Source organism: Raphanus sativus, chromosome 5 (genome assembly GCF_000801105.2).
Source record: "Raphanus sativus cultivar WK10039 chromosome 5, ASM80110v3, whole genome shotgun sequence".
Classification (NCBI taxonomy): domain Eukaryota; kingdom Viridiplantae; phylum Streptophyta; class Magnoliopsida; order Brassicales; family Brassicaceae; genus Raphanus; species Raphanus sativus.
The window spans coordinates 5,840,511-5,857,264 of NC_079515.1; the positions used below are offsets into that span (position 1 = coordinate 5,840,511).

Below are 16,754 nucleotides of genomic sequence, written 5' to 3' on the forward strand. Positions count from 1 at the left end.
TCTCAAATTAAAAAAAAGAAATGGCTCACAGTGTTCTCCGACGCTTCCCCGTTAGATCCCTCGCTTCCCTCTCTTTCTTCTTCTTCGTCTTCACTCTCTTATTATATTCCATCCCATTCATCTCTCTCTACACATCTCCAGATCTTCTTCAAGTTTACCTTGATCTTCATCGGTACGTCCCCCCCCCAACTCTTTATCTATTCTCTCTTAGCTTAATTCCTCGAATGCAATAAATGTTTCTGATCTATGATCTGTGAGACTTGAACTTATCGTTTCGCCACTCGATCTGCTTCTCAATCTGAACAATTGGATCTGGATCTGCGTTTCTCTGATCTGAATCTCATGAGTTTTTTTTATTGAACTAAGACACGTGGCGATAGATCTGAATCAGTTGTTCATCTTAGCTTAACCGCTTTCAAGTAGCAATGCTCGCGATCGTGATTTCGTTTCTGTTTGATTAAAACTACATCGTTTCAGATCTCATGGTTTTTTTTTCATGTTAGCAGATATTTTATAATTCTCCACACATCGCAATGGCTACATATAAGCCCAAGAACATCCTCATCACCGGAGCAGCCGGATTCATCGCCTCACACGTGGCCAACCGCCTCGTCCGCACCTACCCTGACTACAAAATCGTCGTCCTCGACAAGCTCGACTACTGCTCCAACCTCAAGAACCTCAACCCATCCAAATCCTCCCCGAACTTCAAGTTCGTCAAGGGAGACATCGCCAGCGCCGACCTCGTCAACTACCTCCTCATCACCGAGAACATCGACACCATCATGCACTTCGCCGCCCAGACTCACGTCGACAACTCCTTCGGCAACTCCTTCGAGTTCACCAAGAACAACATCTACGGCACTCACGTCCTCCTCGAGGCCTGCAAAGTCACCGGCCAGATCAGAAGGTTTATCCACGTCAGCACCGACGAGGTTTACGGAGAGACTGATGAGGATGCTTCCGTTGGAAACCATGAAGCTTCTCAGCTGCTTCCGACGAATCCTTATTCCGCTACTAAGGCTGGTGCTGAGATGCTTGTGATGGCCTATGGGAGGTCTTACGGGTTGCCGGTTATAACCACCCGTGGGAACAATGTTTATGGTCCGAATCAGTTCCCTGAGAAGTTGATTCCTAAGTTTATACTCTTGGCTATGAGTGGGAAGGCGCTTCCGATTCACGGAGATGGGTCTAATGTTAGGAGTTATTTATACTGTGAAGATGTTGCTGAGGCCTTTGAGGTTGTTTTGCACAAAGGGGAGGTTAACCATGTTTATAATATCGGGACGACGAAAGAGAGGAGAGTGATTGATGTGGCTAATGATATCTCCAAGCTCTTTGGGATCAACCCTGACAACACTATTCAGTTTGTGGAGAACCGGCCGTTTAATGACCAGAGGTACTTCCTTGATGACCAGAAGCTGAAGAAGCTTGGGTGGGCTGAACGAACCACTTGGGAGGAAGGGCTGAAGAAGACGATGGAGTGGTACACTGCGAACCCTGAGTGGTGGGGTGATGTTTCTGGAGCTCTGCTTCCTCATCCAAGGATGCTGATGATGCCTGGTGATAGACTCTGTGATGGCGGTGACGAGCGCAAGGATGCGGATGGGAATCAGACGTTCACGGTGGTTACTTCCACCAAGAGTGGTGGTTCTGGAGACAGCAAAACGTCGTTGAAGTTCCTTATATACGGCAAGACTGGGTGGCTCGGTGGTCTCCTAGGGAAACTCTGCGAGAAGCAAGGGATTGTGTACGAGTATGGGAAAGGGAGACTAGAGGACAGAGCTTCTCTTGTGGCGGATATTCGCAGAGTCAAACCTACTCATGTCTTCAATGCAGCCGGTTTAACGGGCAGACCGAATGTAGACTGGTGTGAGTCACACAAACCAGAGACCATCCGAGTCAACGTGGCTGGTACTTTGACTCTGGCAGATGTTTGCAGAGAGAACGGTCTGTTGATGATGAACTTTGCTACCGGTTGTATATTTGAGTATGACGCTGCACATCCAGAAGGTTCAGGGATCGGCTTTAAGGAAGAAGACAAACCGAACTTCTTCGGTTCCTTCTACTCAAAAACAAAGGCAATGGTAATAAAAAAAAAACTATCGCATATCCAAATCACGTTTTGATCTTCAGTCCCTGGAAACTATTGTCTATAAATTCTCTGTTTCGTTTTCACCAGGTGGAAGAGCTTCTAAGAGAATTCGACAACGTATGCACCTTGAGAGTGCGGATGCCGATCTCATCCGACTTGAACAACCCACGAAACTTCATCACCAAGATCTCTCGTTACAACAAAGTGGTGAACATCCCAAACAGCATGACCGTACTAGACGAACTCTTACCGATCTCGATCGAGATGGCGAAGAGGAACCTGAGGGGGATATGGAACTTCACCAATCCTGGAGTGGTGAGCCACAACGAGATACTAGAGATGTACAAGAGCTACATCGAGCCAAGTTTCAAATGGTCCAACTTCACTTTGGAAGAACAGGCTAAGGTCATTGTCGCGGCACGGAGCAACAACGAGATGGATGGTGCTAAGCTCAGCAAGGAGTTTCCAGAGTTGCTTTCCATCAAAGACTCGTTGATCAAATACGTCTTCGAACCCAACAAGAGAACGTAAAAGCCTCGTTCAGATACACACACACACGCACACTTGCTCTTTCTCTGTTCATTGTTATATTATTATCCTGCAGGTAGTTTCACTGTAATGATTCTACTATAATTTGATTTGATTTATCATGTAATTCTTTACTCTCTTTTTGGCACTCTACGACCGAACACGTCTTTGTTTACATTAATATTATTACAGATTTATTTGAGTTTTATTTTACTATCATTATGTTTCCTGTTCCTCGTGTAATTCTTTATGTTATCATCGATACTATTAAAGTTGAAGTATGCCCCATTAATATTAGTTGTGTCCAATTTATAAAAAAAATAAAACTATATATAACTGTTTATGTGCCATATAAAATAACTGCTTAACCAATAATTTTAGTTTAAATAACACGGCAACATATATTTCCCATTTTTTAGGACCAAAAAGGTGACATGCTTCATGCCAGATGAAAAGGTGAAACTTTTTTTTTATTCTTTTTTGTTATCTATTTGTTCTAAAAAAATAGGGCCCTAAAATTAATTAGAATATATTTTGAATTTATACATAAATATGATTATAAACACAAATATGATTACAAAAAATTAAAATGAAAATTAAATTTCTAAAAATGTACAACATAAAATATGTTTTGCTTACAAAATATTAATATTTCGGAATATATATATATATTAAAATTAAAACAGAAATATATATAAATCGATGGAAATATATTTCTTATTTAACTTTAAAAGTTAACTAATATTAATATTAATTAATGGTGGAAACGGGTTATTAATAAAATTTCATTATATGATTGACGGGATTTAACTGGTTTAAGTAAATTTTTAATAGAAATAAATATCCATATGAACTCATTTAGTTTAACGGGTTTTAAATAGGTTATTCGAATAAAAATATTTATTAAATGTGATTCTACTTAAAGTTAATGAAGACCATTTTAACCCAACTATATACACATATATATATAATATATGTGTGTTAAAAAATATTTCTTTAAACATTTTTCAAAATTTTTGTTCGGTTTTTAGTTGCGGGTTGAGTTTGATATTAGTTTTCGAATATAATAATTTAAGAACCGTTCGAGTATATAGATCATGTCTAATAGAGTATGAGACTTTTATTTTTAGGACGATTGGGATATAAATATTCTAGACTAAATTATGTTACGTAACTATTAAGTAAATATAATATGTTGCAAACTTTAGGAATTAAGTTTTAAAATAGTTTCTGAAATGTATATGATACAAGTGTATAGTTATGCAACTTGACATATTGAATATAATCACCAAAAATATATTAAATTAAATTAATACTAAACACTAATATAACTATAAAAACACCAAAATTAAATTAAATTATTTTAAAAAAAACATAAAACAAAACATATATCCGCCCTTCAAAGGGCGGGTCAAAATCTAGTGTTAAGATAAAGAATATGGATGAAGACAGAACAATAAGAAACAATATTTGATACTTCAACTAGTTTCCCTTTGCTTTAAAGTTGAGGTTCGTTACACAATGTTACTCATAAGTTAAATCTTTCTTATGCATAAATCGAGATTGCAAACTGAAAATGTGCTTATGAAATTAAACCTCTGTGCACTACCTCTATCCCCTAATCTTCACCATACGACCCTCTAAAAAACATGCTGCTTCCACTTCACCACCAGCTTCTGACTACGAGCAACATCCCATAATAATCAGTCCATACTGCAACGATGGATACTAACTCGTAAGCAACAACAAACCTTCAATATGAATGAAGTTGTAAAAATGAACAGAAGAAGCTTAGCACCTTGAATGTATTGTTCTTTTCACAGAGCTTGAGCATATTGTCTGGACAACGGTTCTTTTGACTTCTTATAAACGAAGAAGAAAAAAAATTCTGTGATTGTATATTTTGCCTCTGTGGACAACCATCATGTGCACAGAACAGAGCTTGTGTAATATCAGGGTTCAAACAACTCTTACTCTCATCAATCACCGGTTATGGCTTGTTTGGATGGATGGACGTTTTGGGTTATAAAGACCCGAACTTTAAGGGCTCGGTTGGGTTAAACCGAAGATACAATCGGTGGCAAACCGATCCGGTTCTTGATCCGAATCTACCCCGGTTATATCATAAAGTAATGGCTGCTCCGTCTGAAGGAAGAAGACTTGCGTATGTTTTTTTGTCAACGAAGGGACAAAGATTTGATCTTTTAAGGAAGCCTATCATCATCATCATCATCATCATCAATAGCCAAGTGTAACTGGTAAGGAGGTGAATCTGTGTGCGTATTGCTCTGTTTTTCCCTCTGTTCACAGTCTCTCCCCTGTTTTCGATGTTAGGTAAAGTTCAAACCTTTTTCCCTGTTTCAGGACTCGATTGATTGGATTCGCATGAGGATTTGAATAAAACATGTCGGTGGAGAGATCTTTCGAAGCTTGGGAAGAGGTTCAACGACAAGGACTAGATTTAGCCGATCGTCTCGCTCAGGGATTCACTGGTTTGATTCAGATCAACCCACCTTCCTTCCCATGGCCTCAGCATCATCACAAGTCCAAACCTTTCGACCTCGAGTTCCCTAGTCAACAACAATTCGATGCTATTAGAGATTACAGTTTCGGTATTATCAACCAACCCATCAACGGTGTCGCAGCGGTTCTCGATGCTGGGAATAAGATTGGTCAAGCTGGTGTCGATTTTGGTTCTGGATTGAACCTCATGGTCCAACAGTGGTTTAGGAGGCTGCCTATACCGTTCCTGCACGACCATAGCAAGCTTGCTGTCTGTGTGGAAAGTGGGAACGGTACAAGGAGCAATAGGGCTTATGTGGATACGAAAGATGATTTGGGATTAGCTGCAGAACGGTTGAAAGACTCGGGGTTTTCTAAGACTGATGATTCTGTTACTTTGTCTGAGGAAGAAGTTGCAGATTCTTATTTAAAAACGGGTGGTTTCCTTGGAAGATCAAAGGTACGTTGCGTCTTGAGTCTTCTTTGTTATTTTTAGCAATGTTCTGTGATGTTCCTTGAAGAGTTAAAGTTGCTTTTTTCTTTTAATGTTTTGTTCTCTCTGTCTGCTTCTTGATCTAGTAACTGTAGAATTTTTTTTTGGTGAATACAGGGAAAGATTGATTTATCATCAAGTTATGATAGTAGAACAAACGGTATGGAACATTCATTGGCAGCCAGGGGAGACATATGGAGACTAGAAGCTTCGAGTTCGAGTTTTACTGCAAGCGATGGAACTTCCTCTCTCTTTCTTCTCCAGCTTGGACCGATTCTCTTCCTACGCGATTCAACTCTTCTTCTACCGTTACACTTATCGAAACAACACTTGCTCTGGTATGGATATGACAGGAAGGTATATGCTTAGTAAACTATCACACACTTGAGTAAGAGTTCTCTCTTTATCCAATTCTATCTCAAAGCTCACCTACTTGTGTTGAATTTTTTGTTGCAGAAAGGAATGCATTCACTCTGCCCAGCTGTATGGTCAAAGCATCGAAGATGGCTTATGATGTCAATGCTATGTCTCAACCCTTTATCTTGCGTAAGCCCACTTTTTTTGTTCCTTAGAGGTGTGGTTATGTTCTTACGAAGTCCCTGAACTTGTTGCCTTTGGACAGTCCTTTATGGATTTGCAGTTCCCAAACGGGCAGTTGACCTATGTATCTGGCGAGGGGCTGACAGTGAGTACCTTTGTGCCTTTCTATGGAGGTCTTCTTCAAGCACAGGGTCAGTATCCAGGAGATATGAGGTTTAGTTTCTCTTGTAAGGTTAGTATAGAGATGATCATAACTCATCATGGGTCCTTTTTGGAGTTTATTCTCATTCTTTTAAACTTCTTTGTTCGTGGAACAGAACAAACGTGGAACTAGAATCACACCAATGGTTCATTTGCCTGACAAATCATTCGCGTTAGAAGTTTCTCAAGGCTTGGCATGGCGTAGATCTGGACTACTGATGAAGCCTACACTTCAACTCAGGTAAAGCTTTTTCTTTACTAAACATGTCTCCTCTAAACCAAGAATGAATACAAAGATTCATGAACCGGAACAGTGTATGTCCCACGTTTGGTGGAAGCAACCCCGGGATGAAAGCGGAAGTGATACACTCACTGAGTGATGACTTGAACTTGATATATGGCTACACACGTAACGCACATCCTTCAGCATTTGCCTCTGTATCTGTAAGCTAAACTTGCCTTCTTTCTTTTTCTTGCTATGTGAAGTGAAAGCCTGAACCTGTTTCTATCTCCTCCAAGACCCTAACGGTAGCTAATATGTGTGTTCTCTGGTTGAAACTGCAGTTTGGTCGGTCGAAATGGAATGGCAACAACGGACGCACAGGAATAGTTGTAAGAGCTGATACTCCTCTTGCAGCAAGTATTGGCCAGGCTTCTTTCTCTGTCCAGCTTAATAACTCTTTTGAGTTCTGAATCTATACATATGTGTGAAAAGACTGCTTTGCCACATTTCCGTGTACATATGTGTGAAGGAAGTAGTTAACTGGTTAACCCACAAGTTTGCGTCTTTAGCCCCAACAAATAAAATATCAAGAAGATAAAAAATCAGCAAAAATTATCACCTTTTATCAAACAGTATAAAAAGTTAAAACGATATAAAAATTAATAACTTACCCTTTGATATATGGGGTATTTTCAACCCAACTCTATTTTTTCCTTTTATATAGAATCAATGAAGTAATCAATTTTTTGTTCATTCTTTACTCCATTATGGAATAAATAATAAAATAGGGTTAGAGCATTTTTATTTCATATTTATTTTTTACTTCATTATAGAATAGAAAATGAAGTCGAGACGATCAAAGATTTTCGTTCTCTCTCTAGATAAGTCTTTCTGCCTTCTCTCTAAACCACTGTTTAAATCTTTGTTTCTAGCCGACGGATTGACTTTTTATGCCATCGCCGGTCCGGCCAGTGTGTCGCTTTTGTCTTTCTCTCTTTTCTGTCTAGTTGCATGTCCTTGGTTTGACTTGATAATTTTTAGAGAGCTTTTTTAGATCTAGAATTTCAGATCTGGTAGATCAGTTGAGGTTTCTGTAGGTGGGTTGGCTGTGTGGTGTGGTTCCTCAGTTCCATCTCTACTTCAATTTTTAGGGCTCAGATGACGGGTCTCTGGAGTTTTAGCTCCTTCGTGCTTGTGGTCTCGATCTCAGTTCTGCATGTGATTTTCTCGGTCGTCTCTGGCTTTGTTCCCGTTGAGGTTTGATGGTTATGCTTTTCTTTGATCTTGGTAGCGACGGAATAAATTTTGTTGGTGATTGGTTCTTTTTGTGGCTCGAGTTGGTTTCTCCGGCTTGATTTCAAGGAAGAGGGGGTTCGGCCTTTATCATTGTGTCGTCGGTGGTTGAAGCTTAAATGGCGTGTCTCTTCTCCCCTTGGGATAGATTCTCAGCTGCTTGTCTCATGGCTTCTGGTTTGTTTCCGAAGCAAATAGAGTGAGTTGCGGTCTCGGTTCTTCCCAAATAAAGCTCGGATTTCAATGTTTCTCTATCCATTCCTTTTTCTTCAACAGTTCATTTGTTAGGATGTTTATGGGTTGATCTTGTTTTGGTTCTCTATCTTATTCAAGTTAATTGTGTTATGTAATGTTTTTTGGGTTCAGAGGATCGGTTGATTCTGCTGACTTATGTTTCTAGAAGATGCTGTTTGCTCTTGTTAGCTTTAAGCCCTGAGAGAGTACTTGTTACTTGTCAGCTTAGTATCTCAAAATGTATTCTTCTAATGTATCCTTCCAAGTTCAATGAAAGTTCTAATGTGAAAAAAAAATAGAAAATGAAGTTTTACGTTGGAAATGCAAAGCATTACACGTTGAGGGATGAAGCTTCTGAGTCATTATCTCCAAAAAAACTGTTTACTTCTAACTAATTAATTAGATTTTGATCCCTTTTTGAAAGGGCCAGCATTTGATAATTCTGAAAATTTAAACGAATTTATAAAACTTTAATAGAAAAATAAATAATTTAAAAGTTGTCTAATTTTACTGTATTTTCATGTCCAATGAAAATCTATGGTCTAACCAGTATAATCAACAACTCGTATATAATCTAGTGCATATTTAATAAAAAAAATCGATAGTTAATATCTAAATTATTTTGGCAAAAATCTAAACATTTATCACTATTGCTATCCAATAAAAACGAAAAAAATAAAATTTCATATACTTTTTAATATTACTATAAATAAAATAAGATTATGGTTTTAGATTTTTATGAATTTTATTATGTCATTCTAAAAATGAGAAAATAGCAATAATCTATTATAAATTTTATTTTTATTTTATAACAACTTTTATTTGATTATTTGCAATCTTAATTTTCTGTCATTTTGTTATCGTAATCTTTTATTTATCATTTCTAATTTTCATTGATATAAATTCAGTTTTGGGTTCAACACTGGTCTCTGTCCTCCTTACCCATGTAGCCAAACACATGATAAATATGAGTTACGAAGATAGTATTACAGATTTTAATAAAAATATTTTATACCATAAATTACTAGGGTTAGCCATCATTACTCGTTACTCTCTTTAAACTTGCTACTCGATCCGTACCTGCCTTAAAAATCCAAATACTCGGTGTTGTCAAGGAAAATAAAAAAACAACAATTTATTTGGAAGAATAAATCAAGTATCAAGTATCATTGCTATTTTAGTATTTGACTCATCATTTGCCCCATTACTGCTCGATTACCTACTATTTATTATGTGATCTATCAAATACTTATTCTTTGCATTTATGATTATCAAAAATACTCATTACTCTTTTTATATTTGTTACTTGTCTCGTATCCGTCTTGATTTTTAAATACTCGTCATCATCTAGTCAAGTATTAAATAGTAATACGTATTATAATACGTAAAATTTAGATATATAGCTTGTTATTTTATTTTTGTCATCGAAAAAATATACAATGCTTGTATATCGAAATATTTATATATTTTATATTTGTTGTCTTCTTTATAATATGAACAAATATTTCGTTTAAATTAATTCACATGTTATTTTGAGTAAGAATAGACAACACAAGTTTTCATGTCTATTTCTAACAGAATATTATTTAGTAAATAGGTTTTAAATATTCAGAAAACTCGTAAATAGTTCACAAGAATTCGTAAATAGTTTATAAGTACTCGTAAATATCAAGTAATAGAACATGACAAGTAATTTGCAAGCAATTCATTTTTGATCAAGTATTTGAAATAGCAAATATTCGTTTTTAAAAAGTCAAGTACAAGTCAAAAATTTTATTACTCGTGCAAGGAAAGTCAAGTAGCAAATACATGTAAAATAGCTAGTACTCTCCTTGTGCCCAGCCCTATAAATTACATATGATTGCACCAAAAGAAAAATTAGATATGAGAATACTAATTTATGAATCATGATCAGGGTTTTCTAACCAAATTTCATGATTTTTAAGGGTTTAAGGTGTAAAAAACTTTTTTGACATAGTTGTAATTAGGGTGGGCAAAATATCTGTGAAATTAGATTCAATTCGTTATCCATTCCAATTCGATCCGAAAAATCCGAATAACCATAACTTTACAAATCGAAACAAATACTAAAATTCAATATCCGTCAAATAAGGAGAAAATCACAAATATTCATTTAAAAAACGGATATCCGATTCGATCCGTTATGTACATATGCATATACATGTATATATAATATTATATATAATTTATATCTTATATATATATATCTTATTAACTAAATTAATTATTTTGTCATTAAAATTTTAAAAGTATGTAGTTTTAAAATAATTTGTAATGAAATATCATTATTTTATATTAAAAGTTTTCTTTTTCTTTAATATATATATATTTTTTATTCGGGTCGACAGATCGAATCGGATATCTGATAAAATATACTTATTTTTCAGATTTTCGTAATACGGATATCCGGAAGATTACAAATCGAATCTGATCTAAAAATCGAATATTTATATATAACGGATCGAATCACAGATATCATTAAAATTTCAGATATTTTCTCTGTGTACACCTCTAGTTGTAATAGCTTTTTCAGAAAACAGTTGAACACTATTTAAAATCCTTAAAATTTTGTGTTCGAATGAAGTAGCGGGACAAGTACAGTTCTACTGCCACATGCAGTTTTCCCGCACTGCATTCACCATTCACCATATTCTATTTGTAAAAACCGTTCAAGCGGGAGATCTGCATGCAGTTCAATATTTTTGTCTTTTCGTGGAAAAAGCAGGAGATCTGCATGCGAATCTCACCCGCCAACATTTGGTGGTGTTGATCTGTTTTTTTTTGTTTGGTCAATAAATAACTTTGTTACAACACATAACTTTAAAATATATTTATCTAGTTTTATGAATATAATATTTTTATTTTTATTTTATTTACAACTTTAACGATACAAAACTATCATTCTCTACTTATTATTTTTTTCATATAATTATTACTTTTTTAAATAATTATATTAATATAATGCATATTTCAATTTTAATATATTATGTATATCTATAGTAATATAGTTTAAATATGTATACTAATGTAAGAAATGTGTATTTTGTATTACACAAATACATAGTAATATAATTTAAATATGTATATTTATGAAGAGAGATATATATGTCATTTATATATTTAATTATGATATGTGTTATGCAAATATATAGTAATATAATTTAAATATAAACAATAATAGAAGAGATATATTTCAATAAATTTTATTTTAAAATTGTGATATTATGGATTTAGTGCAATAATTTTTGCTATTTATGTACTATATTTATATATTATATATTATATATTTTGATGTATTTTATTATAATTTTTAATGATTCAATCTACTTTATTTAGATTTTTATCATTTAAACTATAATAATTATTTGTTCTAATTGATCCGCATTTTTTCTACATGTTCTGCATTTTTCCTGTTTAATTCTGTTTGATCTACATTTTTCCTATTTAATCCGTTTGATCTGTTTGATATGCACTGTTTAAACCACTTTTACCATTCTTTGTTTTGTCATAGTCAACATGTTTAGTTTAAAAGGGCGGCCTTAGACTTTGTCTTTAGTAAAAGTATTGCCGACAAGAAATGAGATGTTATTTTTGACTAACCCTTAAATAAATGTCTTTCCGAAAAAATTAATGACTAGTTTGAGAGAATCTCTTAGTCGTCTCTTCTTAATTTTCATTTAGTCTTCTTGACTAGTTTGAGGGAATCGTTTTAGTCGTCTCTTCGTAATTTTCAATGTCTTTTCAGTCTCGTGTCTAATAAGAGTGCCTCTTGACTTGTCTTCGAGACTCAAGGTCCGAACGGTGACAGTGCAGAATTAAAATACGGTACAGTGCAATTGTGGTTCTTGTCGGATGATGCAATTGCGTTTTTAAGTAAAAAACGGTACAGAATATTGGTTTGATTGGTGACAATATATTTTTGCGGTATTAAAAAATTATTTGGTTAATAAAAAAATGATATAGGATATAGAATATAGTTAAATAAGATAAATTATATATTCACATAATTTGAAAAAAAAATATATTAACATAATAAATATATTTTAATAGAAATTTCTTAAATATTTTTTCGAAAATGAAATAATTAAATTACATTAAAACATTAAATAAAAATAGTTAAATACTACCCACCAGAAAAATACAATCAATTACTTTGATTGCCCATAACATATTTGTAAAATTTACGGGGTAGATTTTGGGGGTGAGATCTAAATTTTTAAAATAAATATAAAAAAATTTAAAATAAAAGTTTTTAAAATATTTTCAAAAATAACTTTTGGATTTTAAAAAGTAAATTTGAAAAAATAAATTTTAAAGAAACAAATTTGAAAAACAAAACTATAAAAAGTCGAATTTAAGAATATATAACTTGAAACTATAAAAATTATAAGAAAAATGTTATTATTTTCATTATTTTGATATCTATAAAGCAATCTTTTGTTTTTTAGTGAATTCTTTTGGTCATCTTTTTCGTTAGTGACTATTTTGGTGATAAAAACTTGAAAAGATGTTAGCTATTTGAGATAATTACCCGTCTTAATTCGGGTCCTCGTGTCAAATCCGGGTGGATTCTTATCAGGTATGTATCCTTCAGATCCTAAACATTCGCACCCAGTTAGGTACTTAGAAATTTTCAGTTTGGATTCGGGTCGATTCCCGCAGGGTCCGAGTCGGTTCAAGTCTAAAATTTTAATATCTGTAAAATACTTGTAATTTTGGGTATATGTTGGGTTCGGGTTTGTTGAGAAAGATCCATGTGTCTCTTGGAAATTTGAGCTACGAATGTGATTAAGGATGCACATAAGTTAGATATTCAGATTTTTGGAGATATTCGTAATCTAATTTGTTCGAATAATCAATTATTAGATTCAATTTGATTCGTATTTATTTGGATATTCCAAATATCTATAAATTAGATTTTTTCCGGATATTCAATTTGATCCGTAAAAATAAATTAAAAATTTTAAAAATAAAATATCCAAAATAATACAGCATAATAATATTTTGTTACAACAATAAAATTTATATTACTTTTTGAAATTAAAATGAATAATTAAACAAATTAATAAACAAATATACTGTAAAACTTATATAAAATATAATATTTATATAACTTATATATATATATATATATAATTCTCTAAAAATATGTATATATATGCATATATTGGATATGATCAGATGCTCGTTCCTAAAAGATATTAATATTTGTGATTTGCTTCATGTCTTACGAATATTGTATACTAGTATTTGCTTTGCTTTGTAAAGTTGCATATATCTGGATTTTTCTATTCAAATTGAAAGGGTAACAAATCAAATATTTTTTTTTAGATATTTTGTCAGCCCTAAATATGATGATAACATTTGCTTTTCTTTTCATATTTATTGAATAATGGTACAACTTTGGTTAAAATATTTCATAACAACAGTAGTCAACGATTACGAGTCGAGACCTACTTATGATGATAGAGTGTTGATTGAGATTGCTACTTATTCTTCTATTTTATGGAGAAGAAATAACATTTTCTCTATTATAAAATTATACTTTTTTATTTTTAAAATAGTGATTTAACTTTTAAAATTTTATAAGTATAAGTAAAACAACTATTTATTTAGAGAAACATATTTTTTATAAAACTAGAATCACATTTTTATTTACACAATAGTTTTCTAAGAAAACTTTAGTTTAAACAAATTTATAATTTTATAAGGATCTTGAATAAATTAAATAAGTTGAATTTTAATTTTTATAAATAAAAAAATTTGTTGTAAAAAGTAGAATTTTTCAAAAATATTCTAGTATGATAAAAATAAAGTACTACAATGGAAAGAAATTAATCTCTATTTTAAAATTATTTTGTTTTAAACTAAAAATAAGAGACTACATAGGCGTTGTCTCGATTAGGCAGCGCAAGGTCCAACATAGAGCAACATTATTGGTGATACTCACTTTTGAGTCCTTAGCATTAATTAATATAACTTTTTGATTAGGGACAAATGTAAGGACTTTGCAAAATATGGTGATTATTGGTGAGACTGATGTTGTTTCTTAGCAATTTTTTATTTTAATAAATAATGAATTTTAAATAATACATATAAAAGTTAAACATTAATTTTGAAAACATAACAAAATTACAAATCTGAAAAAAAATACAAACATCATAAAAAAAAACAAACAAACATTTTATTCAATTCATTAAATCTTAAAATTTATATGTTATTTGGGAGATGTCCAAATTTATCCCATATATTTTCAATCAAATCATTTTTTAATTGTAGATGGGTTTGGTTATTCCGAACGGTCGTTCGAGGATCAATTGTTTTGCCGAGAGTTGAAGGCATATTGACGGAAAATGTATCAACCTCTTCTGTATCTTGGAATTCATCAAGGTTAAACTGAGTGGATGTTGATCGTTCATCTTCGACAATCATATTATGGAGTATGATACATGCTCTCATAATATTTCCAATTTTTTCTTTATCCCATATATTAGATGGATTTCGGACAACGGAAAATCTAGCTTGTAGGACTCCGAAGGCACGCTCGACATCTTTCCGTACAGCTTCTTGTTTTTGAGCAAATAATGAATGCTTCAGACTTTGTGGTAGTCGGATAGATTGAATAAAAGTCGCCCATTTCGGATAAATACCATCCGTGAGATAATATGCCAAATGGTACGGATTACCATTAACATAGTAGTTAACTTCTGGCGCAATTCCGTTAATAATGTCATCAAAAACGGGTGATCGCTCAAGAACATTAAGATCGTTCATAGTACCTGGAGCTCCAAAAAATGCGTGCCATATCCAGAGGTCTTTTGAAGCAACCGCCTCCAAGACAATTGTTGGTTTTCCGGTCCCTCGAGAATACATTCCTCTCCAAAGGATGGGGCAATTCTTCCACTCCCAATGCATACAGTCGATGCTTCCAATCATCCCTGGAAAGCCACGTTCTTCTCCAATATATAGTAGCCTTTGCAGATCCTCCGGTGTGGGACGTCTTAGGTATTGATCGCCAAACAAGTGGATTATTCCAGCGGTAAAATGGTGCAAACATTTCCGAGCTGTTGTTTCAGCAAGCCGGACATATTCGTCAACTGTATCAGCTCCACCACCATATGCCAACTGACGAATTGCTGCGGTACATTTTTGGAGGGGAGATAGACTAGACCGTCCGGTTGCATCATTTCTTGGTTGAAAATACTCTACATCTGTAGACATACGATGCACAATACGCAAAAATAACCTCTTGTTCATTCGAAACCGACGCCGGAATATATTGTGCGGGTATGTAGGAGTTTCGCTGAAATAATCATTCCAGAGCTTCATATGGCCCTCTTCCCGGTTTCTTTCGATAAAAATTCTTTTTTTCCTCTCTTTTGGCTCTGGATGAAAATCAGGGTTTTCTAGAACTTCATCAAAAACGTTATCAAATTCATCATCAGGTTCTTTGTTGTCAAAGTGGAAATGAAAATGGGAAGAAGAAGCCATTGCAAATTTTAAAAAGAGAGCAAATGTTGCCAAAGTGAGAAAAGGGAAATGTGCACATCTTAAAGAGTGAAGAAGTCTCTACTTATAAGGAAGAAGAAATGCATATAATCTCATTGTTGGACAAGTCTCCCGTGATACTATAGTATCTTTTTTATTTCATCTTGTGACTTGTTGTAAGAAAAGATCACGAGAAAGCACTACCATGTTTTGTCATTTAGTTGATCACGAGCACACATTAGCATTTAGTTGATCACGAGCACACAAACAAACATCAGTACATCACTAGCATCAGTACAAGTCATCATGTCCACTACTGCCAGTACAAGTCATCATGCCGAAACATTACAAAAGCATTACACAATACTGCCATTACCACTACTGCTATTACAACCATTACTTAAACATAACCACTACTGCCATTACAACCATTAGAAGACCAATTGCACCTGCAAAGTACTCAGACCACTTTGATTTCTCCATAGCTAAATCACACACCATCTTCTCCAGCTTAGCCAGCTTCTCATCAGTCTCGTAGTCACTTAACAGGGTAAGATTATCAACCTTTTCAGCGAGTTGTAGAACCTGTCTACCTCTATCTCTCAACTCCTCCATAACAGCCACATCCCACCATTTCCAAACATGGCAATCACCATCATCTACATTGTCGCAGGTGTAGTATCTTCTACCTGTCGAATTAGAGCATTCGTCAAGACTATACACGCAAGACTATACACACAAGATGTTGGACTATACCTTGATAATTCGTCCTGGAAGATGTTGCAAGCCGGGGCTGAGAGCCACAATAGCAGCTCTGCGGGATTCCGAACTCAACTTCGGGTTGGGGAGGGTACTGAACCGGTGAGCGCCACTGTTCACTGAGCTCAGCTTGGTCACGTCGAATTAGATCTTCCGTCTCGCTGTTGCCACTGTCCACTTCGTTTCCAAATAAATCATCTGACTGTGAAGGCTGGCTGTAGCTGTAGTCATGCCCCATGCTTTACTTAGCCTGCATATGATTATAAAATAACCATTAAATAGCCTGCATATGATTATAAAATAGCATGTAGCAAACGATTAAACATATGATACATTGCAAGGAACTACATTGCAAGGATTAAACTGAAATATATTTT

At 34.2% G+C, this 16,754-nt stretch overlaps 3 protein-coding genes across 5 annotated transcripts; 2 read left to right on the top strand and 1 right to left on the bottom strand.

The window, feature by feature from the left end:
* The first annotated feature begins 21 nt into the window (after nucleotides 1-21).
* Nucleotides 22-2,842, top strand: LOC108862707 (trifunctional UDP-glucose 4,6-dehydratase/UDP-4-keto-6-deoxy-D-glucose 3,5-epimerase/UDP-4-keto-L-rhamnose-reductase RHM3). Its single transcript, XM_018636929.2, has 3 exons — nucleotides 22-172; nucleotides 507-2,087; nucleotides 2,183-2,842. The coding sequence occupies exons 2-3, from the start codon at nucleotides 534-536 to the stop codon at nucleotides 2,624-2,626; spliced, it is 1,998 nt and encodes a 665-aa protein (XP_018492431.1). The 5' UTR covers nucleotides 22-172; nucleotides 507-533; the 3' UTR covers nucleotides 2,627-2,842.
* Nucleotides 2,843-4,758: 1,916 nt separating this feature from the next.
* On the top strand, nucleotides 4,759-7,137 carry LOC108857108 (uncharacterized). 3 transcript variants are annotated; one of them, XM_018631039.2, is made up of 8 exons: nucleotides 4,759-4,881; nucleotides 4,988-5,585; nucleotides 5,736-5,975; nucleotides 6,075-6,164; nucleotides 6,241-6,390; nucleotides 6,476-6,600; nucleotides 6,674-6,803; nucleotides 6,924-7,137. In XM_018631039.2, the coding sequence occupies exons 2-8, from the start codon at nucleotides 5,028-5,030 to the stop codon at nucleotides 7,050-7,052; spliced, it is 1,422 nt and encodes a 473-aa protein (XP_018486541.1). In that variant the 5' UTR covers nucleotides 4,759-4,881; nucleotides 4,988-5,027; the 3' UTR covers nucleotides 7,053-7,137. The 3 variants fall into 3 exon arrangements, with proteins under 3 accessions (XP_018486541.1, XP_018486542.1, XP_018486543.1); XM_018631040.2 differs by having other exon boundaries at nucleotides 4,814-4,899; XM_018631041.2 differs by having other exon boundaries at nucleotides 4,866-4,889.
* An 8,848-nt stretch (nucleotides 7,138-15,985) lies between these two features.
* Nucleotides 15,986-16,675, bottom strand: LOC130512800 (uncharacterized). The gene is made up of 2 exons (XM_057011157.1): nucleotides 16,375-16,675; nucleotides 15,986-16,307 (listed from the first exon to the last, which is right to left on the bottom strand). Exons 1-2 carry the CDS (start codon nucleotides 16,613-16,615, stop codon nucleotides 16,015-16,017), a joined length of 534 nt encoding a protein of 177 aa, XP_056867137.1. The 5' UTR covers nucleotides 16,616-16,675; the 3' UTR covers nucleotides 15,986-16,014.
* Between the last annotated feature and the right edge of the window lie 79 nt (nucleotides 16,676-16,754).

Excerpts from the sequence above, each read along its gene's own strand:
- LOC108862707 (XM_018636929.2), top strand. The coding sequence starts at position 534 with ATGGCTACATATAAGCCCAAGAACATCCTCATCACCGGAGCAGCCGGA. Across the intron at positions 2,088-2,182 it reads ACTCAAAAACAAAGGCAATG|GTGGAAGAGCTTCTAAGAGA; the intron begins GTAATAAAAAAA and ends CGTTTTCACCAG.
- LOC108857108 (XM_018631039.2), top strand. The coding sequence starts at position 5,028 with ATGTCGGTGGAGAGATCTTTCGAAGCTTGGGAAGAGGTTCAACGACAA. Across the intron at positions 5,976-6,074 it reads GGTATGGATATGACAGGAAG|AAAGGAATGCATTCACTCTG; the intron begins GTATATGCTTAG and ends TTTTTGTTGCAG. Across the intron at positions 6,601-6,673 it reads AAGCCTACACTTCAACTCAG|TGTATGTCCCACGTTTGGTG; the intron begins GTAAAGCTTTTT and ends GAACCGGAACAG.
- LOC130512800 (XM_057011157.1), bottom strand. The coding sequence starts at position 16,615 with ATGGGGCATGACTACAGCTACAGCCAGCCTTCACAGTCAGATGATTTA. Across the intron at positions 16,308-16,374 it reads TTCCAGGACGAATTATCAAG|GTAGAAGATACTACACCTGC; the intron begins GTATAGTCCAAC and ends CTAATTCGACAG.